Here is a 25,087-nt window from a genome sequence, read left to right as displayed (position 1 = left end):
GGACATCACAGGGAAGGCAAAGGGCAGGAAAAAGGGGAATTATACAAAAAAAAAAAAAATGAAACGTCAACTTATAGCTGTGATATAAGAATCACAGCTACTAAAACCAAAAATGATTAAACTAACAATTGCATTTATAAAATTGTCAAAACCTAGCTGTGATTAAAAGAATCACAGCAATCAATCAAAAATTCAAAACTGACAATTATAGATATAGAATTGTCTAAACATAGCTGTGATTAAAAGAATCACAGCAATCAATCAAAAATTCAAAACTGACAATTATAGATAAATAATTGTCTAAACATAGCTGTGATTAAAAGGAATCACAGCAATCATATCTTATTTATTAAAACACATGCATGATACTGTGGATTTAGAGAGAAAATGTAACACAAAACGCAAAATCAACCTCTGACACTGTGGACTCTGTTAAATACTCAAAAATGAATAGGAAAATAGAAAACATAAGGAAAAATAAAACTCCGGTGTCGGTTCGCAGGTCCCGCCGAGAGGATCTTTATCAGTGTTTGAGAGGGGGTGTGGTGTAGCTCTGAGAGGTTGCTAGCACTTCAGGCTGTATCAGTTATAGTGTGCCCCAAGTTCTGTGTGCTTGCTTGGGGAACTGGAGCGCTTAATGCCAAAACATAGCTGTGATTAAAAGAATCACAGCCAACAAAACAAAATTAATAAAAGTCAATAAAACAGCTTTTCAACAACCAAAGAGAAGAGCTTGATTTCCCTTCTCATCAAACCTGAGCATTGCAGAACAGATCAGCTGTTATTGAACTTTCACTGGGCTCATTTCATCGGAGCAGCAACTTCACCAGACTAAAAACAAAAAACATTGTTATCTCATTCTCACAAGGCCACAGTCGCGGATGAGACTTTTGTATGGGTGTAAGTGACTTAAATATAATACAAACAGAGAAAGAGAAGGAAAAACTTTGCACATAAACTGTACTTAGAGATGGGCTTTAAAAGGACACCTTAATGTGATGTAGTGAATCACTCATCCTTGAATTTATATTACGAATCAATTAGTAACTTGTGGAGTATTAAAATGGTCTTTACTATTAGCCCTGCTGTGTCAGGTTTAAAATAAAATAAGATATTAAATGATCTGATTTTATGTAGAAATTTGGAGGCCTAAACCGTTTCTCCTTTCCTCTAATGGATTGGATATATTTGAAAAATCTGAAACAACAAATTGCTACCAAACAGTGTAATTTTAACAATTTCTTTGGGAATTCTTTACTTCTGAATGAAGCAAATAAAAACAAACAGACATACAATCATACAACCACGTCTCTTTGTGATGTTTAACGCCAGTGGTAAGCTGTAAGGCTTCTGGCCCTCCCCCTTTTCATCCTGTGCTGTGCACGTCTTAATATTGGGAGTAATTTTTACGACCAGAAGACGCACAGGACTCCATGGCAGTCCAGGAGTAACACAGGCACAACTTATACCCTCTCCATTTTTCAAATTAGTTCTTATTTCAGCCAATGGGCAGGAAGTTGAAGGTGCTGGGGTACAATGTGTCAGGTGGTGCCAAGGAGCGCCTGATTTACCTTTGACCTGGGCCGAGTGTGAAGTAATTTCCTTCACCTCGTACGGTCCAGTCCACCTGGGTTCTGGCCACTTTCTTTTGTGAACCTTAACTCTTACCCAGTCACCGACTTTTACCTTTGGTCCTGCAGCTTCCTCCGGATCAGTCGCCAGGGCCCTGGAGACCTGATTGGAGAGAGCTACAGTAACAGCAGTTAAAACCTTCATATAACTTGACATTTCAATGTTCATCCAGGGGTGGCACGTGACCTCCATCCCTGGGTGGACCAGGCATAACTCTGCCTGTCAACAGTTCATGTGGCGACAGGTGTGTCTTACCGCCTGGGGACGACCTCATTGTCATCAACACCAATGGCAGGGCTTCAACCCATGTCATTTTAGTGTCTGCACAAACCTTCGCAATTTTGGCTTTCAACGTTTGATTGGCTCTTTCTACAAGGCCTTGTGACTGTGGATGATACACTGAGCCAAACTTGTGGTGAATGCCCAAGGCAGCCTCTACCTCTCTTAGGTGTGTGTTTTTAAAGTGTGCGCCATTGTCTGAGCGGATGAACCGTGGAACCCCGTAACGGGGAATCAAGTCCTTCTGCAGCCACTTGATCACTGACTTTGCATCCTCCCGTCTGGGGGGGATGGCTTCAACCCATCTAGAAAACCTACATACCATTACCAACATGTATCTCATTCCCTGCACTCTCCCGTCTGCACCCATGTCTGTATAGTCTATACTGATGTCTTGGAAACAGGCGGCAGGAACGGGATATGAACCTATGGTCGTTTGGAAAGGTCTTCTAGGATTGGGGTTCCCACAAATGGAACATTCGTCACAAAATAAATTGGAGATGCTCTCGAGATTTGGATGCCACCATAGGGCTGAAATTCTCTGGAAGGTTCTGAGTTTTCCTTCATGGGTGAGGCCATGTGCTTCTTTGAGCAACATGGCACAAAGTTCTGCCGAGGCAACTATGCGTCCATCATGGGACCTCCAGAGGCCTTCTTTAGACTTCAAGGCGCCCTTTTGTCTCCATGTGGACCATTCATACGGTCCAGCTTTTTCCTGAATTTGGATGAGCGTGTCTTCAGTGAGTTCCGTGAACTGAGCTGGGCTGGGGGATGCCATGACCATCTGAGGCGGCGTGTAACCTCCTGCCTCCTTGGCAGCTTGGTCAGCTGCATTATTTCCAGCACTGATTCTGGTTTGGTTGGTGTCGTGTCCTTTGCACTTCATGACAGCCAGGCATCTGGGCAACAGAACTGCATTCAGGAGGCGTCTCATTGGAACTTGATGTCTGATCGGTTGATCACCGGTAGTCAGGAAGCCTCGTCTCATCCAGGACGGGCCATCAAGCTGAACGGCACCATGTGCGTATGCAGAGTCAGTGTAGACATTTACAATTTGCCCTTGCCCCAACTCTAGGGCTCTTGTGAGGGCTGTGACTTCAGCTAACTGAGCTGAAGCTGGCTGGGGAATGATTCCAGCTTCCAAGGTGGTGTGACTTCCATCTGGGTGTTGCTGCACTACAGCATAGGCAGCCACATTGCCATCTTCTCCTTTGTAGCAGCAACCGTCCGTGTACAGCCAGGCATCAGCATTCAGAATGGGATCTGCACTCAGGTCTGGTCTGAGCTTGTTTTCCTTGATCGCAAGTTCTCCACACACATGGGGTGTACCACTGGCAATGTTGGAGGCCATGTTGTTGATGCTTGGAACAAAGGTTATGTGTGACTGAGTGCACTGGACCTGAAGTTTAGTCTTCCGGGCTGCACTGAAGGTGAACTCTTTGCTCTGGAGGAAAGCTGCAACTCCATGCGGGGTGTGAATCTGAGTTGGATGTCCCATGACGACATGGCTGGTTTTGTCAATGGCTTTCGCTACAGCTGCAACGTATCGGGCACACGAACTTTGTCCTGTCTCGACCGTGTCGAGTTTGGAGGAATGGTAAATGAGGACACATCGGTCTGTTGAACGCCTTTGGAATAATACTGCATTCACAACACCACCCATCTCTGAAACATCAAGATGAAATGGCTTGGTGTAGTCTGGTGTGGCCAGAGCAGCAGCCTGGGCCATGGCCTGTTTGAGGTTTGAGAATGCTGTGTCTGCCTCTATGTTCCATACTAGTGGGGCTGTGAGGTTTCTGTTTCCTGCTTCCCTCAGCAAATCCCTGAGAGGGGCAGTGAGTCCCGTGTAGTCTGGTATGTGAGTCCTGCTGTATCCTGTGAGTCCAAGGAAGGACAACATTTGAGAAACAATCATTGGCTTAGGATGGTGCAGTATAGTCTGTCTGTGGGCAGTGGACACTCCAAGTCCTTCTTTTGAGATCTGTCTTCCCAGAAACGTCACTTCTCGTCTTGTGCACTGCACTTTCTCCTTCTTTACCTTGTAGCCTTTCTCGGCCAGCAGGGTGAGAAGAGCATGGGTGGCATCTAGACAGATTGTGGCCGATGTGGCGGCCAACAGCAAGTCATCTACATACTGGATCAGCACTACTCCTTCTGGGAGCTCAAGCTGTTGCAGGTGATTTTTCAGCGCCTTGTTGAAAAGGCCAGGGGAACATCTGTAGCCTTGTGGCAGGCAGCTGTAAGTGTACTGTTGGTTGTTGTTGTGGGCCATAGTAGAGGGGAGGAGTCTGCATCTGGGGCTGAGGCGCAGGAGGAGGCTGTATTGCTGTCATCTGCTTAACCACCAGGTCCGCTACTTCTGCAGCCGTGGGCGGTTTCACTGCCTTGGCAGCCGCTGCTGCTTTCCTCTCAGCCTTGGTGGATCTGTGCAGCGAGCTAACACCGGGCGGAGGTCCCCAGCGGCCAGGTTGTTCCCCATGGTGAGGGTTTCAAACGCCTCTATCCAGGGAGTGGCTCCTGACGTGAGAGGGGGCAATCCTTCAATTAGGCCAGTCATATCAGCAAATCCCCATGGGTGGAAATCACACATGCCGGGTGACTGTCCAGGTGCCTGTCTCAAGGGGAGCGAGTATGCAGGCCTCTCCTCCTGTCTTGCTTCTTCCCTCTTCTGGGCCTCCTTCATCCTTTCATGATGCCCTCTCGTCCTCATAGGTGTGGCACTGCCATGTAAGATGCCGTTAATTGCGTGGACTCCCTCTTTTTCCTCCCCCTTTTCGCCTTCCTCTTCTGAGTGGCCCGACCTATACTGGTGCTTGTCCCAATCTTGTGTTTCTTTCTCCCACTCGTCATCTGAGTGATGGAGAACCGGCGCCCCCTTTTTAAGTGGGCTAGACAGGTCCCATCGTTCTGAGGGCAGCAGGGTGCGTGTCATGGAGGGATTTTGTTTTGACCTTGTCCAGGTGTACCCCTTTCCCCATGGAGTGTGGTCTCCAAGGCTGGACCTCCTCTCTCTGATCCTCCCTTCAAATGCGTGGGCAGAGGCCGGCCCTCCTTTAGCCCCATCTGGTGACGGTGAGCGATGCATTTTCACCGATCCACTGGCGGAGCACGATGGTGTCTCTCTTCTGCTTCTGTGACCCTCGTGCCCTCCATCTTGGTCTCCTTCAGTTGTCCCCGCTGCAGTCAGTGCAGCCATTTCCTCTCTCAGCAGTCTGATTTCACCTTGAACTGTTTCTACTGTTCCTGTAAGGATCTGTGTTGCCTCCGAAAGTGAATCATCTTTCACCGTAAGTTGTCCTCCTGTCAATTGCATGACTCCATGAAGCACTCCTCCCTCTACTACGCGCACTGGCGCCATCGTGTAGGCACTTGGTGGAAGTTCAGTTGGAGCCCTCTTTGTCTCCCTCTTCTGGGGAGACAGAGGTATTACACCTGTGTTGACACCGTAAGGAGGGGGCATTTGGGGATATAGGGATGGCACAGCGGCCGGGGTTGGCACTGCAAGGGTGTTGGCTGTTTCCTGCAGTTGCTCCTTGTCCCCACTGGGAGTTTTGACATTCACTCCCAAGCCATCAGTCCCTTCTCCGAATTTCGGCATACCGAACACAACCCGCAAGCAAACATCCAGAGCCTGTGAGCCTATCTCCAATTCCAATTTAGCCATTTTAGTTTTAACATGGTGGTTGGTGAACAGAGTGCATTTAGCTGCTTTTCTCTGCTGATTCCGCCTCATCCACTGCTAAGAGCAGTGCGGCTCTCATACTTCCAATCACCTTCCGGGTTGGGGCTATGTTCCCTGGCAATATCCACCCTTTATTCCGCCACCCGATCAAAATCTTGCTCCACACTTCCTCCCTACTCTTCCACTCCTTAGGAGCGGTCATATTTCTCACTTGTGCGGTCACATATTCCCCAAAATCCTCCATTTTTTTTTCTCAGTCAGTCTATGAAATTGTGTGTGTGTTGCTCCGTCAGTGAGAGGGGATGTGTGTGCGCTTTGCTATCAGTGTGTAGGAATGCTAACACACGGGCAGAGACCGCAAAAGGGCTGCTCCTCAGTAGTCTCCCCCACAGTCACTTTTTCTAATTATAATATTTGATAGTCCAATTGTTAGGCCCTTCCATTCCCTTTTTTGCGAGATTTGGAGGGCCTGTGAGTTAAATCCGTAGCGATAGTCCCACACACAAACCCGTTAAGGTGCTTTGTTTTACAGTGTGTGTCGTCACGCCAACCCCCACATCAACCACCGTCGTGGAGCTATTTTACAACATGGGTCTGGCTGAATTTTAACTCCTTTTTTTTTCTTCTCAGCTACTCTTACACCAACTCATTTAGACATATTTTACAGTGTAAGCTGCCGGTATCTCTTTCTCTCGGCTACTCTTACACCAACTCATTTAGTCATATTTTACAGTGTAAGCTGCCGGTATCTCTTTCTCTCGGCTACTCTTACACCAACTCATTTAGTCATATTTTACAGTGTAAGCTGCCGGTATCTCTTTCTCTCGGCCGGTATCTCTTTATTAAATATAGAAAAACACAATTGCTAAATACACAGCGTTTTCAGACCTTTGCAATTACTATTCTAAATTTAGCATAGGCAACTTGTACTCACCCTCAGTACTACTGATCAAAAATTTAGTTTTATTTCCTATCACGACAATATGCAGATTTCAATTAAATAGGCTCTGCTTACCTTTTTTAGTAGTACAGCTGTTTGATCAGGTTCCCGAGGAGAGACAAGCCACGCAGGGCGGTTCTTTCCCGTCCGAGAGACGACCTCCTCCCCGACTGGTTATTTTTCCACTCCGCTCTTTCAATCGTCTAAAACCATCCTCTGCTACCATTTGTTGCGGGTGGAAATCAAAGGAGAGGAGTCGTCGTTCTCAAGTTGAAGTTAAGCAAGTTTATTCAGAGGTCACAGGTCAGGAAAACACGGTGTCCAGCAATTGAACATGCATGGGTCTCTAGTTCTACGCAGGAGGCTGCACAGGAAGAAAGACGCTTAAACAGAGTGCGCACATAGATTATATATTGTTATATTGGGCGTGACTGGGGTTCGTCTTGGATTGGTCAAAACTAGATGGAGGCCGCTGCATCTAGACGGGACAGTGCCTCATCCTCTTGGAATGACGCGTGATGAAGATGTCGTACGTGCACTCCGTTGTCGTGGTTACCAGAGGTGATAATGTTGCTGTATCAGTGCAGCTGCGTTAGTGTGCTGTCTGGGGGAGAGATTGTGGGCCAAGGTCTACTCACTGTCTCGGTGCGAACTGAATCAGGGAGCTGGGATGTGTGATATAAAGTGTTGACTATGAGTATGGTTTAAGGAATATATGTGGTGTATCAATATGAGTATGTATTTTGTGTTTGGTGTATGTCAATATGTGTATGTGTTATGTGTTTGGTGTTTGGTGTATGTCAATAGTTGCCATCATTAAGGGTTTGAATAACCGGGCACCGATATCCTGGTTTCACGGAGGAATAAGACACGCAGCTGTCCTCAGGTTTACCGGAACCGGAAGTGATTAAAAAAATAAAGCATAGACTTCAGAATAAGGGCACATATTAATAATCGTTTGAATAATCGTGATTTTAATATTTTCCAAAATAATCGTGATTTTTTCCATAATCGAGCAGCCCTAGGCTATGGCCTTGTTGAAATAGGGATATGCATCCTGCTTTCCTTCAAACATAACAAGCAGAAACATGAAGGTATTAATACTGCCAAAGAAGTTTGACAACTGCATTATCCCACCTTTTGGTACACTGTATTTGCAGATATCATGGACAGTGAATAAAGCTCTTGGAAAATAGTCATTACTCAGCTAGTTGGGAGCGATATCTCAGGCTGACACGAATGTTTACAATTTTATATTTCTCACACACATAAGCCACTTCGAATCCGTGGCACAGAACCAAACCTGGCCTGAGTAGATGAGGCTGCGCTGCCTTTATCATCAGTGCTTAATTTAATTATCATGTGCAACATACTCTATATATTTGTTTGTGGTGCATAGCTATTATTGTCAAAAGAGATTCCAAGGTTGCTGAAATGCTAGGGAGAGAGACAGAGTGGAATTCAAAGGTGTGGCGGAAGGCAGTATTTCAGAGACTTGTTGGACCAATGATGATAATGTTAGATTCTTGTGAATTTGGTTTGAGAAAATTGTTGCATCCAGGATTTTATTTCACAAACAAAAGAGGAAGGAAGGTAGAACAATGCTCTATGATTCAATGTAATCCTCACAATTATAATTATATTCTCCATCAGGTGGATATGTACAGTGCCACATATACTGTGGATTTTGAATCATATTTATTAATAAAGACTATTTCTTCAAATTTATTAAGATTATTTGAAGAAACTGTACCTGTGTATCTGTGTTTATTTTACACGTCTGTTAATGTGTGCCGCCCAGCTTGTAGTATGTGATTAATATTATTTAATGAATTGAATAAATATTTTAGTTGCATTAACTTAGCCTTCAGAATCTCTGAGTCTCCGGCAGGCAGCGCTGTGCCCGCCCACCCCTGCTCGCGACCCCCCAACGTCATGAGCACGCAGCAGTTACAGCAGCAGCAATAATAAAGCCGAGCCCGCCGCACGGTCACTCAGCAGTGAGCGCTCCGTCCGTGTCTGTGGCGGCTCTGCTGGTGTGGATGGTACTGAGCGGGACGGACATTTTGACCGAGACATTCATCAGCAGGATCGCGTGAGTCCCGATGGAGAAACGTGGACGAAGTTAGTGCTACGCAGAAAAACGTGCGGTGTCGACAGTTCCCACAGTCGGTGATGCGTTTTGGTTTTTCCTCCGCAAGACACAGTGGGACAAGGTGGGTGATTTGAGCCATGTAATATGTGCTGTAATAATCTCCTACAGTGGTCGATATGCAGCAGCCGCGGGGGTAGTGCTAACCGGGCGATACAGAAGAATGTGGTGTGCCGATGAACAGCGGGTTGTGGAGCTCGAGATTCAGCTGCATGGGACAAACAAGATATCGGTCTCCGCTGCAGCCATCCATACCTGATCGTTGTGTAGTTGACATTGCTTTCTCCTTGCATTGTAAACGATATTATTTAATTCATTAATTTGCAGTCTAGTCAGATGTGCATTAATAGGAACGTTTTGCTGAATCCACGCAGGCTAGTATATTCTCTATGTTGGCAGGTGTATCTCGGTTATCCTTTCAGTATGAGATTTAACAACTTCAGAATGTTCTTCTAAGGAAATAAGGCCTTCCCTGCGCCTTTATGTGAACACTGAAACCTACAGTGTGGCACATTCACTGCCGGACTGTAATGGAAGTGAATGCAATAAATCATAATGAGTGTGTTATTTAGTCAGTTGGGGGCCTGGTAACAATGGAAAAAATCTGCAGAGTGTGATGGCAGTGCTAACATGTTAGAGTTAATAGCTGCATATGTATTGGTGCCGTGCCGATAGTCGGAGTCAACAACTGGGGCTGGTCTGTAGTGTCCCATGAGCATTCAGTGAGTCTCTCTCGCTGTCTCCCTCTGTGTGTTCGTGTGCGTGCGTGCGCGCGTGCGTGCTCATAGGGAGGCTGCATCATGAAGGTTACCAGCAGTCAGTGAAAGGCTGCTCTGTCAGGGTGGAGCTCCATGGACTGTCATTTTATAGGGAGGCTTCTGTAAAAACCATCAGCATGCAGGAGACAGGGTTTGCATTAGACTAAAGAGGACGTTCGTCTGCTTGCATGGCTGTGTGTACGAACATACATCTGCTCTCTCTCTCTCTCTCTCTCTCTCTCTCTCTCTCTCTCTCTCTCTCTCTCTCTCTCTCTCTCTCTCTCTCCTGTCTCTGGGTCACTCTCTCTCTCTGGGTCTCTTTCTGAAACTGGTCAATTTTCTCTATCTCTCTCTCTGCTTCCTCTTCTCACCTTTCAGCGGCCAAGCAGCCACACAGCTGTCTCTTCACCTGCTGTACTGGCCTCTGTTACACTTCTCTTTCTCCTCCTCCCCTCTTACTCCAACGCCTCCTCTTTGTCCTCCTTATCACCTCTCTTCCCTTCACTTCTTTCTCTTTCACCTGTTTTTCAAGTAACCTGGACCTCAGACAGGCCCTTTATACACTGCTGTGTTCGTATGAATTACTGTGAGCAGCAGCATGTTCTCTTCTTGCTGCTGTTAATTGCAGATAGTGACTACAATGGCAGATAATACCTGCCCTCTAAATTTATGAAAGGGATAGTTTACCCCAAAATGAAAATTCACTCATATACGCATCATAATGCTGATGGAGGGCTGGGTGAACTGTTAAAGAGCTTCAGGGGTAAATAGCATTGCAGCAAAATCCAACACAACATAAAAACAGATAAGATGCCTCCATGCTGCTCCGGGTGTCACTGAAGTATCCATAATCTCCAACATTGAAACTCGACTTGAAAACGGCACCATTTACACCATGCTTTTTGCCGGAATGTTCGCTGTTATCCTCAGCCTGGAATCTCGTTCCCGCACACGAGCGAGTTTACGGACACTTGGATGACACCGCAGGAGCATTATGTTGGCATTTTATCAGTTTTTTGTGTTTTCACATTTGAAGAAGTTGTCCCCTGTTATTTCAATTGTATTGGATTTGGCCGCAACACTGTACAGCTGTGGCCAAAAGTTTTGAGAATTATTCAAGTATTGGTTTTCACAAAGTGTGTTGCTTCAGTGTTTTTAGATATTTTTGTCAGATGTTACTATGGTATACTGAAGTATGATTACAAGCATTTCCTAAGTGTCAAAGGACTTTATTGACACTTACATTAAGTTTATGCAAATAGTCAATATTTGCAGTGTTGACCCTTCTTTTTCAAGACCTCTGCAATTCGCCCTGGCATGCTGTCAATTAACTTCTGGGCTACATCCTGACTGAGGGCAGCCCATTCTTGAATAATCATGCATGGAGTTTGTCAGAATTTGTTGGGTTTTTGTTTGTCCACACGCCTCTTGAGGATTGACCACAAGTTCTGAATGGGATTAAGGTCTCGGGAGTTTCCTGGCCATGGACCCAAAATGTCGATGTTTTGTTCCCCGAGCCACTTAGTTATCACTTTTGCTTATCATGCTGGAAAAGGCATTGTTCGTCTGGATTGTTCTTGGATGGTTGTTCTTTATTCATGGCAGTGTTCTTAGGCAAAATTGTTAATAAGCCCACTCCCTTGGCTGAGAAGCAACCCCACAGATGAATGGTCTCAGGATGCTTTACTGTTGGCATGACACAGGACTGATGGTAGCGCTCAGCTTTTCTTCTCAAGACAAGCTTTTTTCCAGATGCCCTAAACAATCGGTAAGGGGATTCATCAGAGAAAATGACTTTACCCCAGTCCACAGCAGTCCAATCCCTGTAACTTTGGCAGAATATAAGTCTGTCCCTGATGTTTTTCCTGGAGAGAAGTGGCTTCTTTGCTGCCCTTCTTGACACCAGGCCATCCTCCCAAAGTCTTCGCCTCACTGTGCGTGCAGATGCACTCACAACTGCCTGCTGTCATTCCTGAGCAACCACTGCACTAGTGGTGCCCCGATCCTGCAGCTGAATCATCTTTAGGAGACGGTCCTGGCGCTTGCTGGACTTTCTTGGGCGCCCTGAAGCCTTCTTCACAACAATTGAACCTCTCTCCTTGAAGTTCTTGATGATCAGATAGATGGTAGATTTAGGTGCAATTTTACTATCAGCAATATCCTGGCCTGTGAAGCCCTTTTTGTGCAAAACAAGGATGACTGCACGCGTTTCCTTGCAGGTAACCATGGTTAACAGAGGAAGAAAAAATTATTTCAAGCACGACCCTGCTTTTAAAGCTTCCAGTCTGCTATTTTGTCTCAATTAGCATGACAAAGTGATCTTCAGCCTTGTCCTCGTCAACACTCTCACCTGTGTTAACAAGAGAAGCACTGACATGATGTCAGCTGGTCCTTCTTTGGATGGGCTGAAATGCAGTGGAAATGGTTTTTTGGTGATAAGTTCATTTTTGTGGCAAAGAGGGACTTTGCAATTAATTGCAATTCATCTGATCACTCTTCATAACATTCTGGAGTATATGCAAATTGCCATCATAAAATCTGACGCAGCAGACTTTGTATATTTGTGCCATTCTCAAAACTTTTGGCCACAGCTGTATATATCTCAAAGTTTTTTGGTGACTCAAAATCTTCACCTTTGCCTCCATTGGCATAGTGGTGAGTAGATACTGATTAAATCAAAATTTTGGGGTGAACAATCCCTTCAACTTATTTTTTTTTTTATAAACACTTCCAGAGTAACATGAAGAGACTCCTATCATTAGAGCAGTCTTCTCTGAAGTTATTTGTAGGATTAACAACCACTGGGTGCAGTCACCTGTAGATATACAAAACAAACAAAAAAAAAACACAAAAAAAAATCTTTGAAACTAACACTTTAGTAGCACTTAAATGGCACTTACTTATAGCACTTTGTAGTTTTGTTTTATTTTGAAGAAATTGTAATTTCTTGATTCTTGTTGTTCTCGGTCTGTACCCTCGGAGTTGATGCACTTATTGTAAGTCGCTTTGGATAAAAGCGTCAGCTAAATGAAATGTAATGTAATGTAATGTAGATATCAAAAGTCAAGTTTTATGCTTGGTTCAGATATGAGCACCTAAGTGGGGGATATGTTCACATTAGCCTCCTTGTTGTAATTCTGTGTTGAGACATTGGGATTTTTTGGCAGCAACACTTGGTCACCCAGAGTGTTTGCTAATATAAACTATTTACTATTAACTCTCTTTATATAGATTGTCTAGTCTACACATCTATCTAGGAATAATTTGCTAAATGCCTCCAAGATTGACTAACAGGAGGTTTTCTGTAGAGGTTTTCTTTTTTGACTGGCTCTTTTTATAATTTTTCCCACTTTTTAATGTAGTTAGTAAGCAAGTTAGTAACCTTTGCTAAGCTAGGCGAAACATATCTGTACTGGACACAGTAGTTTTCATCTTGTCTGACTCAGGGTCATGTGACAGACAAATGATGTTATCTGTCTTTACATGAAGATCTACCCTTTCAAGCACTGTTTTAAGCCTTTATGAGGTTGGCACTGAGTGAATTAAACTATGTTACACAATTTTGGACCATGGTTTCGCGTTTCCTCTCTTTTGACAAACACATTAATGCTTTTGGATGAATTTGCTCAGATTTACTGATACATTTGATTTGGAAGTTAGATATTCATTTAAATGTCAATGAAGTGGCTGCACAATAATAAATAAAATATGCATGAGATGCTGCCTGCAGCGGCTGAACTCCTGAGAATACTGCCCTCCAACAGGGAAAAGAAAGGGAGTGGGGGGTTAGAAGCCCTCCCTCTCTTAATTTTGTTCCCCTTCTCCATGAGTGCCTTGCTCCACAGGCTGCCAGCATGAAAGTAAATGGCTTTGTTGCAACCGCTCCTTGTCCTCCTCCACCCTCCCCCTCATCCTTAGGGTCCCAAGGGCTTTGTGAGCGTGTGTTTGTGCCAAATGCCAGCACTCTATATCCCCCCTCTTTCCTCCTCTCGCTGTGTATGACAGAAAGAAGGAGAGGGTGAGATTGGGGGATTTCTTTCTTTCCGTTTTTCATTCTGGCTGGGGGTTGCCTGTTGTGTACGAGTGTCTCATCCTGACTGTGTTGAGAAAATGGCTGGTTTGTGATTGTGCGTGTGAACGGCCTACTGTTGTTCGAAGCAACTGCTGGAAAGCTTTTGAATGGTGGTGTAGACACTGATGCCCATCAGCATTGTCTTTTCATTTGTACAATTAATTTTTTGCTGGCATGTGTCCGTCAGCCTGGTCTCACTGTTACCCTGTCTCTGAAAATGCTGTCTGCATGTGGAGTAGTCAACACTGTGTAAAATCTAGCTTTGAATTTTGTTTAATTTCCAGGTGCTTTGACAGTTTACCACCAATAAATAATTTCAACATTTAATCATGAGAAGATTTTCTTAAACAGTGCTGCCAGTGACACATTTTCAGAAAAAACAAACAGGCCTATGGTATTTTTATTGCAAGTGCTTCATTTACGTACATACATATTTTACATGTGCCGACAGCAGCGATACATACTGGTATGTATGTATCAATCAAATTGTATTTGTATAGCCCATATTCACAAATCCCAATTTGTCTCATAGGGCTTTAACATGGTGTGACATCCTCTTTCCTTAACCCTCAACAAGAGTAAGGAAAAACTACTAAAAACCCTTTTTAAAAGGGTAAAAATACGTAGAAACCTCAGAGAGAGCCACATATGATGGATCCCTCTCCCAGGATGGACAGAAGTGCAATAAATATCAAGTGTAGAGGAAAACATCATCAGATTAAAGATTCAAGAGTTTTATTATCAAATGCACAGAGATAAAAATTAAGCAGTCGCTGGCAATGAAATGCTTGAGTTAGAGGCTCTCTTCTAACAATGCTCAAGAATTTAAAAAAAAATACTATAAAATATAATATCAAAACTTTAAAATAATGAAATAATATATATATATATAAATATATATATACCGCTGAATAAAGGTTTAGCAGCATTGATAAGGGTAAACGTTTTGAAGGATAACTGAAGGTCAGATACTTGAAGGTCGATAAACCTTTAAACCTTTCTCCTATCCGAGACAAACTATTCTCCCACAGTGGTACTTAGAGACAGTGAATCACAGCGGCAGCGGAGGGAGGAGGAGAGAGGGCAGATACAGACTAATGTCTGTTGTCACTATCAATATATTTTTATATAAAACATTTTATTGGTTTACATTTGTGACGCATTCCATGTCAAATCATGACACATTTGGGCCACACAGGCACAGTTAATGAACTGATTCATACTGATTTGATCACATGATAACCTATGGAACCGAAAATGTATGTTATGCAACTTTTTTTGGTGGCTGTGAATTTAACTTGTCATATATCCTCTGATATAGGTCACAGAGGAATGGTTCTCATAGTGTTTTAAAGCTCTTTTCAAGAGATACACGATTGCCCATTTTATATATATATATATATATATATATATATAGTTATGAGTTGGTTTATGAAATGCCAGAAAATTGTGAAAAAAGGTCAGAAAATGGTTTAAAATATGTTATAATATATATTTGTTTTAGCAGAGGGTTTAATTAGTTTGTGAGGCTACTAGTAGTGTACTGGCTAATCCAGGGTTTCACCATGAAATGCCAGACTTACTGTGTTTTCTTGTCTTTTTTCTGATAAATGTATTTATTCCTTTAAAAAGGTACAATTAAATACAATGAGCATCAAGGACTCTTTCTTTTTGTTTAATATAACATTTAGTCCACGTTTCCACCCCACCGTCCCAACCCATGGTCCCATATATAGTTTCTGCAAATACAAAAATATATATATAAAAAAAGTAATAATCAAATATATAGATAAAATAAAAATGAAAGAATAAATAAGGGGAATAGGAAAGTAATAAATAATAATAAATAACCAAATATGAAGGCAAGTGTGTCATATTTGCTGGCAACATGCAACACCTATTACATGCATCTGTGACACTGGGATATATTTTGGAGAGTTTGGAGTTGGCTAAATAGATTCGATGGACAACCTTAAATTGTATAAGATTGAGCTTGGAGGAGGACGTACTGTCATTCAATTGAGTAACTGCACTATCCCAGTCATTGTCTTCTATAATATGCCAAATTCACTCCAGCGTTTATGTTGACTGAATCCATTCATCTCTTTTAAAAAGAGTATTATTGTGAAATTATTTGAGTACACAGGACTACTTTTCAGCAAGGAAATACTATAGTTATACCAGAAACTTAATAAAGGCTTTATATTAAAAGTTAATGTTAATAACTTCAAGTGATGGGCAGTAATCTCTCTCTCTCTCTCTCGCTCTCTCGCTCACTCACACTCACACGTATGGTCATTTTCAGCATAAACCTTGATAGTGTAGAGGCCATAATCAGAGTTTGTCCTTCTAAGCCTTAGGTGCAGCACACAAGTCTAAACTGAATGAATGTCAAATCAGTGTGGAGAGAACTGACCACTGTCGTAGACCGCTGTTGTAGTCTGAGTTAATATTAGTTCATAACTATACAGTTAGTTCATAACTAATATTAACTGATGAAAAATATTTTTGGGTCAAACAATCTCCAAACTGATATAATGGAGTCGACAAAAAGTTCTCTTGTAAGGGAACATGAAGAATTGGACGAGGAGACTAGTTCACACACTAGTCAGCTATCGCAGGTATGTGTGATGAAAATATTCAGATGTGCAGCATTTTTAATAGTTTTGTTCAGGTTGTGCTTTGGGATAATGCCCACATTTTGATTTAAGCTATGAATGAAAATGGACTCCACGCTGTCGTGTTTTGCCTGCACCCTCTAGTTGGCTGTTAATAAGGGTCTTTTAGCTCTGAGAAGTATGAATTATACACACTCGCTGGAACAACAGGTACAACATTCTACAGTCTCTCATCAAGCAGAAACTGGTTCTGATAATATTTATAATATAGTCATAATTACAGCTCCCACACAACTCAAGACACTTCTGTGAAATATTTTATGATCTGGCCAAGGCAATAGCGATGAAGTGAACATTGGGGGGGGACCAAAATCTTATTTTCAAACTCATTAGTAACACACAAGATACATTTTTATGTATTTTGTTATTTAAAACAATGTTTAATACTGTATTGTTAGTCTTATGTGTGCTTGGTAATATAACATGTTTATGTGTATTTTATATAACTTTATATACCGGTATGCATTTATTTTATTTTTTTTAATACAACTACATACGTGTATCACATTAAATGAAATATGAGTAACTATCTTTAAATTCACATTAGGGCCCACAATGTTTATGTTTCATTTATGTTTCATTGAATTCTTTTTTAAGCAATTAACAGAAATATATGCATTGCTATAGATCTATGAAGACAAGTACAGTTATTTTAGCAGAAGGTTTAACAAATTGTTTTTGATTGATCCTACAGTTACATTCTCTTTAGTCATCTTTTCTCCTCTCTTCCCCTCCTATCCACTCCTCGCTCTTCTCCTATCTCTGCTCCTCTCCAGTCAGCTCTCCTCTCCTCCTCTCTCCTCTCCAGTCATCTCTCTTCTTCCCTACCTCACGTATGGACTACTCCACAAGCAACAAACTTTCAACAGCAATAGCTAAATGGGTGGCTAGATTGACAGACTTAATACAAATACATTTGGGCCAAGTCTGTATTTTCGGATAAGACTGATATGATGTCCTTATTGGTTATAATCATCAACATTGGTTTCTTGTCACACTTACCTCCATGTCACCTGCTCTCCCTGCAGCATCCAGGTTATGTTCCTCTCCCTCTCTCTATTTACTCTGAACGCTCCACAATGAAATTAAATAAATATTATCAGTAAAGAGGTCGTGTTTTGGGCCACAATCTTCCGGAATAAATCCTTTAAAATGTCAGGTCTGAATAGCAATGATTATTTAAGTTACATCGAAAAGCATTGAACTATCTCGTGCCGAGTAATCCACTTACTGATACTCATTTTCTTACTATTCTCCACTCACCTTTTTTGTTTTTAGAGGCCCAAAAAACGAACATCACTGGCACCCTTTCTCTTCGACATTACGGCACTCATTTAAAGGGGACATATTATGCCCATTTTACCGCAAGTTAATATGGTTCCTTGGGGTATTTTGGTCAAAATACCACAAGGATCATTTAAAACAGCACCCTTTTTACCCTGTCTAAAACAGCCCACCTCGTCATTTTCATTTATTAACTAAGATAATACGGTTAGGGTTAGGGTTGTTATGCTCCCTTAGTCTTCACTTCTTCACAACATTTTGTCATAAATATAGAGTCTCTCTCTCTCTCTCTCTCTCTCTCTCTCTCTATCTCTCTCACAGATACTCAAAAACACAGATATACACACACACCAGTGTTAATTTTGGCAGCTATTTTTGATTTAGTCTTAGTCTTTTGACGAAAATGCATATTAGTTTTAGTTACATTTAGTCATTTTTATCCTTCTTAGTTTTAGTCGAGTTTTAGTCGACGAAAACGAATTACATTTTAGTCTAGTTTTAGTCGACAAAAACTAATTACATTTAATAGCCAAATTAAACTCCTTTTCTTCCCTTCTCAGGCCCAGGGACCCTGTGTTGTGTCTAAAACTGCATAATAGTCTAGCTTGCAGTACTTAGGTTGTCCATTAGATATCCCTACCAGCATAGGTCTATAGCAGGGGTCGGCAACCTTTACTTACTTATTTTGCCCCTTCTTCCCCCAAATAAAATGTGTCTGGAGCCATAAAACATATTTGATAACAAAGCTAATAAAGTTTAATATAAAGTTATACTATACTAAACTATAGTTTGTTGCATTTACGAAATAAAGCGACAATAAAGAAAACTCTTGACATTTTATTTCTGTTTGTACCTGTTACAACAAAGGAAAACACAGAACACTTATGAAGAGAAGAAAATACGCAGGCAAGTGTGACCTACTTTGAAATAAATTAAACACAGAACTTTGTAGGGCTATTTGAGTCCTCCCCGTATTTGTGGGAAATGTATGAAATAAGAAGTACCCTATTTTGAAATAAATAAAAACATATAGCTGCAGCCTAATAGCTTAAAAATACATATTTAGTTTTAAATATGAAAACCAAAAGTGAGAGCAGGTCAGGCTGGAGGCGGACACAGAAACTGAAGCTCGGTACAAACCACCTGCAGCTTCTGCTCTGATCAAGAAGCTGCTGCGCTGATCTCTGAGCAGCTGAGACCAGAGAAACTCTGTGTTTTCACTGTTTCCATAGTTAAAAAGCAGCCGGTTCACGTGAACGAGCTCTGGTCTTGTCTCTGAGCGAGTGAGCGGGGCGGGGGGCGGAGCCTCGCGACCGGTGCGCTATCTGGGGGACGGACGGACGGACGGACGGACGGACAGACAGACAGACAGACTCCTGATACGATGTTTAAAAAAATGATTGTGACTTAGTCAACCACCAACATTTTCGTCTCGTCAACGAAAATTAAAATAGATTTAGTCATAGTTTTTATTTTCAAAGATCCGTTTTCGTTACGTCTTCGTCTCGTCTTAGTCACGGAAAAAAGATCGTTAACGAATAGTTTTCGTCATAGTTTTCGTCAACGAAATTAACACTGACACACACACACTCACACAAACAGAGTGTTAGGATGTGTTTTTAAATAAATGTAGAAATTAATAAATAAATAAAGTAAAGTACAGAAATTGCCATTTTTATCACAAACGTCTTCAGACTTTATATTTTTTTAAACCACTTACCCTTATTATTAAGCAAATAATAACAGTCCTTACTCATGCAACACAGTCTGTTTCTGCTAAGAGGACATGTCTTATCTCTGTTAGAATTGTTTCTGATCTGTTCAGACTTGTACAGCGTCTGAATTGAAGGCTTTCTTTGATTTATCTGGGCAGTTTGCACCTGCTTTTTCCCCCCTGATTACATTTTGTTGGATCAAGCAAAAAACCTTTGCAGTCCTGCAACCAGCGTCTGTGGCTGTGTAGCATGAAGGCTGTGATGTCCTGGTTACGTAGTCTTTGGGACAGCAGCTGTCCCGAAATCAGAGGCCTGTGACTAGGAGGTTGTCGGGCGCACTCCTTGGACCTGCCATTTTCTCTGTGTGAATGTGAATCAGGGGAATGGTTGATGTTAAGGCATGCTAGTTACATTTCATCACTGGGGCTTAACACAGGTGTTTGACAGTTGTCTGTCTGTTCGTTCACCCCATTCTCATGAACATAATGATTTAGGAATGCCTTGAGGGAAATTATTAAAATTTGCTCTTGGTATTGAAGATCCAAAAGTGCTTAGAATCCAGGTCTCAGAAGGTCACTGTGATGTCACAAAACATACCGTTCTGATTCTAAAAGAGACACATTGGGCTTTCGATTAACTCCAACCAGCATTATATTTGGATGTTCAGGGTAACTGCTATGTCCATCCCTTCACTTAATTATTAGCTTTTTATAAATTTGTATTCATATTTCTATATGTATGGTATTTTACATGTCTCAAAAAAGAGAAGGGAATTAAGAGGTTCCTTGCTGGTACTAGTATTTTCCTCACCGTTCATTGGGAATTCATAAGATATGTCATGCTTTAGAAGGTCTCTCTGATGGATGACTGTTGGGACCCATACAATTTATTGCAGAGACAGCGGTTTTTGTTTTGCCTGTTAACTTTGACGCAAAGCCCTGAGTTTTGTTTCAGTAATAGCTCGCTGGCCATGATTAATTTTATATTTGTAGGAGGAGTAAGCATGTTGTTCATTATAGACTTGATTGTTAGCCTAGCATGCTAGTGTTTCATATTACATATTAATTTGTAATCAGAAATCAAGCCCTTTTTTCTGGTGGGTGTTCCTGGAGGTTCTATACACTATTCAAAACCATGACTAACATTTTGGCTACAGAGGGTATTTTTTTATTATTTAGAAGGTCACATGTAAGTCACTTCCTCGTTTCGCTCATACCAGTCTGATTAGTCAGACTTGAACTGTTTGTCATAATAGTATTACAATTATCCAATCCATAGACATTTTACTATTAAGAGAACGAGTCAGGGACAAAGTCTCTCTCTGCTTAAGAGGACTATGCAGCTTCACCGGCTACTGGCTTGTCTTCTTTATCTGTCCCTGACTAGATGCAATTATTGAATCCTGTTTGTCTTGGACCTCTTTCAATAGTTTGATGATTATTGATTCCTTTGAGGAACAGAGCTGGGTGCGAATGTAAAGTCAAGTAAATTAAATGTGTGTGTGAGACTGTATTTTTGAAGGGCCTTACAAGTGAGCACAGAGGTATCAAAACCTGTAAAGGAGAACAGTCTTGTTATCTTTAAATGCAAAGAAAGAGGAGCTACAGCTTTGACAGTTAAATTTCATACAGCAGCTAAATCCTGACAGGATGTAAAAGGATAGTCATTCAATTTACTTACGATCTATTTTCAATGCATTTGCAGAATTGATAAAGCTTCTGATGAATAGCCAAGTCTCTTTGAACACTAAATCCAGTTTAGTCAGAGGTGGATTATACATAAGCTTTGCTTAACTATATATTCCAAAATATACCTATGTAGGTGAGGAATTCCGCAAAATCTAAGTTACTTAATGGTTTATTCAAGGTCAAACTTCATCTCGACCTCAGAGTTTTCCTCCGTCTCTGACTCCTATTAAATACATTCACACAATTTTTTTCATCAGCAAATGTGTTTTGCAAGAAGCAGAAGATATGACGTGGGTATTTCTTTGATATTTAACCTAAACCACTATCCTCTCCCATCTTTAAACAAAGTGTAGTGCCCTTCTTGTTCATGTAAGGCAGTGTTCTCCATCCTTTCGAGCCGAATGTCACTTTTAAATCCAAACATAAGCTGAAATCTACCACCCTGATATCTTTCAAGAAACCCACTTAGGAGGGTCATATTTTTTTTTGGTGCATTTTCTGTTAAAGGCTGAATGTAAAACCATAAATATACACAAAGAAACTCGGTTATGCAACTTTATCTTTTCAATGAACAATAGTCCCATTAATATCAATTCATATTTACAGCATCTGTTCAGTGCACAATATTTAGTTTGAGTTCAACACTGCAGCACAATGTTTTTTACATGGCCATAAATATGACTATTTTCTTGTGTGAAAGTAGTCCCTTGTACTCAAATAAATACAAGCCGTCAGGTCTAGGAGCACTAGGATAGCAGAATCTCCTGAATCAACAGTTAAAAACTCTTAAAGGGGCGACATTATGCCCATTTTACCAAAAGTTAATATGGTTCCTTGGGGTCTTAATGAAATGTCTGTATCATATTTTGGTCAAAATACCACAAGGATAATTTAAAACGGCACCCTTTCACCCTGTCCAAAACAGCCATCCTCAGATTGACCTGTTTTTGAGTGCCTGTTCCTTTAAAAGCTAATGAGCCAGCTTCATTGTGAAGAGAGAATGATACGGAAGCGCGTTCTCAGTCACTCAAGCATGACGTTTCTGACTTAGAGGAACCATAACAAATAGCGGGAGTTATTTTTGTCCAGAGTTTGTGGGTCGGTAGACATGCCAGATACCCAAATTAATGTGTAGAAGCACTACAAAAGTAGATTTCATAATATGTCCCCTTTAAAAGAGCTGTTTCGGTACTGTGATGCAGTTCAAAAACTGACTGGAATTTTTCATACACATTATTGTTGATCAGAAATGCCTGCAACTGGGTGAGAACTACCTTCTCTATGATTTTGGACAGGAGGGCAGCTTAGAAATGGGCCTGCAATTAGATAGAACAGAGGGATCAAGGTTTTCCTTCTTTTACAAGGGCCTTACAACAGTATGTTTAAAGGTAGCTGGCACACTACAAGAGAGAAGACAGGTGTTAATCGATGACATAATACCTGGACAAACAGTGTCAAAGACTTCCTTAAGAAGACTGGCGGGGATGCTATCAGAAGGGTAATTTGTGGGTCGCAGATGGTGAACCACCTCGGATCGAATTGACCAAAGACAGCCAGTAATGGTAGTATGGGAAGCATGAGTGTTGAGAGTGTGAGAATCAAGTTCTGACCTTGGTAACCTCCACCCGCCCGACCACCTGCCCCCTTGACCCCATCCCTTCTCACATTCTCCAGTCTATTCCTCCTGACCTTCTTCCTTTTCTTACCCATCTTATCAACACTACCCTGTCAACTGGCTATTTCCCTAATTCTCTGAAGGAGGCAAGAGTAAATCCTCTCCTGAAGAAACCCACCCTCGACCCGTCTGAAGTAAATAACCACAGACCTGTCTCTCTTCTTCCCTTTGTTTCCAAAACTCTTGAGCGTGCTATCTTTAATCAACTCTCCTCCTATCTTAACCACAATAATCTTCTTGACCCTCACCAGTCTGGTTTCAAGGCAGGTCACTCAACTGAGACTGCCCTCCTTGCAGTCTCTGAGCAGCTGCAAACTGCTAGAGCAGCCTCTCTCTCCTCTGTCCTCATCCTTTTAGACCTCTCTGCTGCATTTGACACAGTGAACCACCAGATCCTTATTTCCTCCCTTCAGGACCTGGGTGTCTCAGGCTCTGCTCTCTCCCTGCTCTCTTCCTCCCTCATTGAACGCACTTATCGGGTAACTTGGAGAGGATCTGTGTCTGAACCTTGTCCTCTCACTACTGAGGTCCCTCAAGGTTCTGTACTGGGTCCTCTCCTTTTCTCTTTGTACACCCACTTTCTCGGCTCTGTCATTCACTCACATGGCTTTTCCTACCATAGCTATGCTGATGACACCCAACTAATCCTGTATTTTCCCCGATCGGAAACACAGGTAGCAGCACAAATCTCTGCCTGTCTGACCGACATCTCTCAGTGGATGTCTGCACACCACCTGAAGATTAACCTTGACAAGACTGACCTACTTTTCCTTCCAGGGAAATACTCTCCCACCCTAGACCTGACTATTAACTTTGACAACTCTGTGTTAACCCCCACTCAGACTGCTAGGAGCCTGGGTGTGACACTCGATAGCCAACTCTCCCTTACTGCCAACATTACTGCAACAACACGGCCCTGTAGAGTCATGCTGTACAACATCAGGAGAATACGCCCCCTTCTCACTCAGAAGGCAGTGCAGGTTCTGGTCCAGGCTCTGGTCATCTCACGCCTACACTACTGTAACTCCCTCCTGGCAGGTCTACCTGCTACTGCCATCCGACCTTTGCAGCTCATCCAGAATGCAGCAGCTCGACTGGTTTTTAACCAACCTAAATTCACTCACACTACTCCGCTCCTCCGCTCCCTTCACTGGCTACCAGTGGCTGCCCGCATCCGGTTCAAAACACTAGTACTTGCGTACCATGCTGTGAATGGATCAGGTCCAGTCTACATCCAGGACATGGTCAAAGGTTACATCCCAGCACGTTCACTCCGCTCTGCTTCGGCTAATCGGCTCGTTGCTCCCTCACTGCAAGGTAAACACTCATCAAAATCACGACTGTTTGCTGTCCTGGCTCCTAAATGGTGGAATGAGCTCCCCATCGACATCCGGTCATCAGAAAGTTTACACATCTTCCGCCGAAAACTAAAAACTAACCTTCCGACTATACCTTGAATAAAAAAAAAAAATATATATATATTCTAACAACTTTTTTAAACTAACTTAAACTGATAATTTACTTAAATGGCACTTACTAATTGCACTTTGTAGTTTTGCTTTATTTTGAAGAAATTGTACTTTCTTGATTCTTGTCGCCCTGGGTCTGTACACTCGGGGTTGAATGCACTTATTGTAAGTCGCTTTGGACAAAAGCGTCAGCTAAATGAAATGTAATGTAATGTAATGTGTTGAGAGTGGTAGAAGAATAGCAGGGTGTGGCAGGTGATACAGATAGTCATTCACAAAGTGAAAAAAGTACAACGTGTTGCATATTACCTGCAAGCATACGACTCCCCTGCGAGCTTGGATGCAGTCCGTCTTGTGCAAACAAGAGAGAGCGATTTCAGAATAAACTAAAGTTGTGGATAAAGCCAATGTTGTGACTGGAGCATACGGACTGGAGCCAGGTGTGGAGGCTGAGAATCCTACTGAAGCGGCCAATCGAGATGAGAGCAGACTTTCCGGTGCTGTTTAGCAGGTCAAAGAGACCGATGAAGTCAGTTTTTGTCAGCTCGGACTGCTGGCGGCTGGTGTCATTTGATCCGACGTAGACTATTATTCTTTTAATAGTCGTTGGGAGTGAGGCAGTGAGTCTGGGAAGTTTGCCGATGATGTCTGGCGTTGTCGCTCCAGGAAAGCAGTGTGTAACTGCATTAATGAAGCAGATATTTCTCATGATGGAGTCTCCGATTATCAGGGTAGTTGAAGGGATTGAGGTGTAGGTCCACTCCAGCAGGTTCCAGTCTGTCCCTCAGAAGTGCTGGTTGGATGGTGTTTGCAAGCACTGGAGAATTTAAAGAACATGATCCTCCCAGTGCCCCCAGGCTTCTCCAGATATGAAACGGCTCTGTGTTGTAGTTTGATGGCGTCATCCATCCTGATGCCAGGCTGATAGCCAAACTGCAGTGGGTCCATCGATAGTCTCACCAGGAGGTAGAGATGTTTGAGGACGAGCCGGTCCAGGGGCTTCATCAGGTGGGAGTTGGGATCATTCCGTTAAAGAAAGAAAAACCCACAATGGTCACTGAAA

The 25,087-nt window shown here is 42.4% G+C and overlaps 2 protein-coding genes across 2 annotated transcripts in view; one reads left to right on the top strand and one right to left on the bottom strand.

Annotated features, from left to right (window-relative positions):
* Nucleotides 1-364: 364 nt before the first annotated feature.
* Nucleotides 365-4,183, bottom strand: LOC128439756 (protein NYNRIN-like). The gene has a single exon (XM_053422144.1). The coding sequence runs from the start codon at nucleotides 4,181-4,183 to the stop codon at nucleotides 1,790-1,792; it is 2,394 nt and encodes a 797-aa protein (XP_053278119.1). The 3' UTR covers nucleotides 365-1,789.
* Nucleotides 4,184-8,522: 4,339 nt separating this feature from the next.
* The window catches only part of fat3a (FAT atypical cadherin 3a), a 191,530-nt gene continuing 174,965 nt past the window's right edge, over nucleotides 8,523-25,087 (top strand). The window contains exon 1 of the mRNA XM_053423465.1: nucleotides 8,523-8,749. The gene's annotated coding sequence lies outside the window, so the exon portion shown is untranslated. The remainder of the gene's footprint in view (nucleotides 8,750-25,087) is intronic.

The sequence above is a fragment of the Pleuronectes platessa genome, chromosome 5 (genome assembly GCF_947347685.1).
Source record: "Pleuronectes platessa chromosome 5, fPlePla1.1, whole genome shotgun sequence".
NCBI lineage: Eukaryota > Metazoa > Chordata > Actinopteri > Pleuronectiformes > Pleuronectidae > Pleuronectes > Pleuronectes platessa.
The sequence above is the reverse complement of the archived record's forward strand: the minus strand, read 5'-3'. Positions and strand labels throughout refer to the sequence as shown.

What these genes read in the sequence shown, in the direction of transcription:
- LOC128439756 (XM_053422144.1), bottom strand. Translation starts at nt 4,183, where the DNA reads ATGGCCCACAACAACAACCAACAGTACACTTACAGCTGCCTGCCACAA.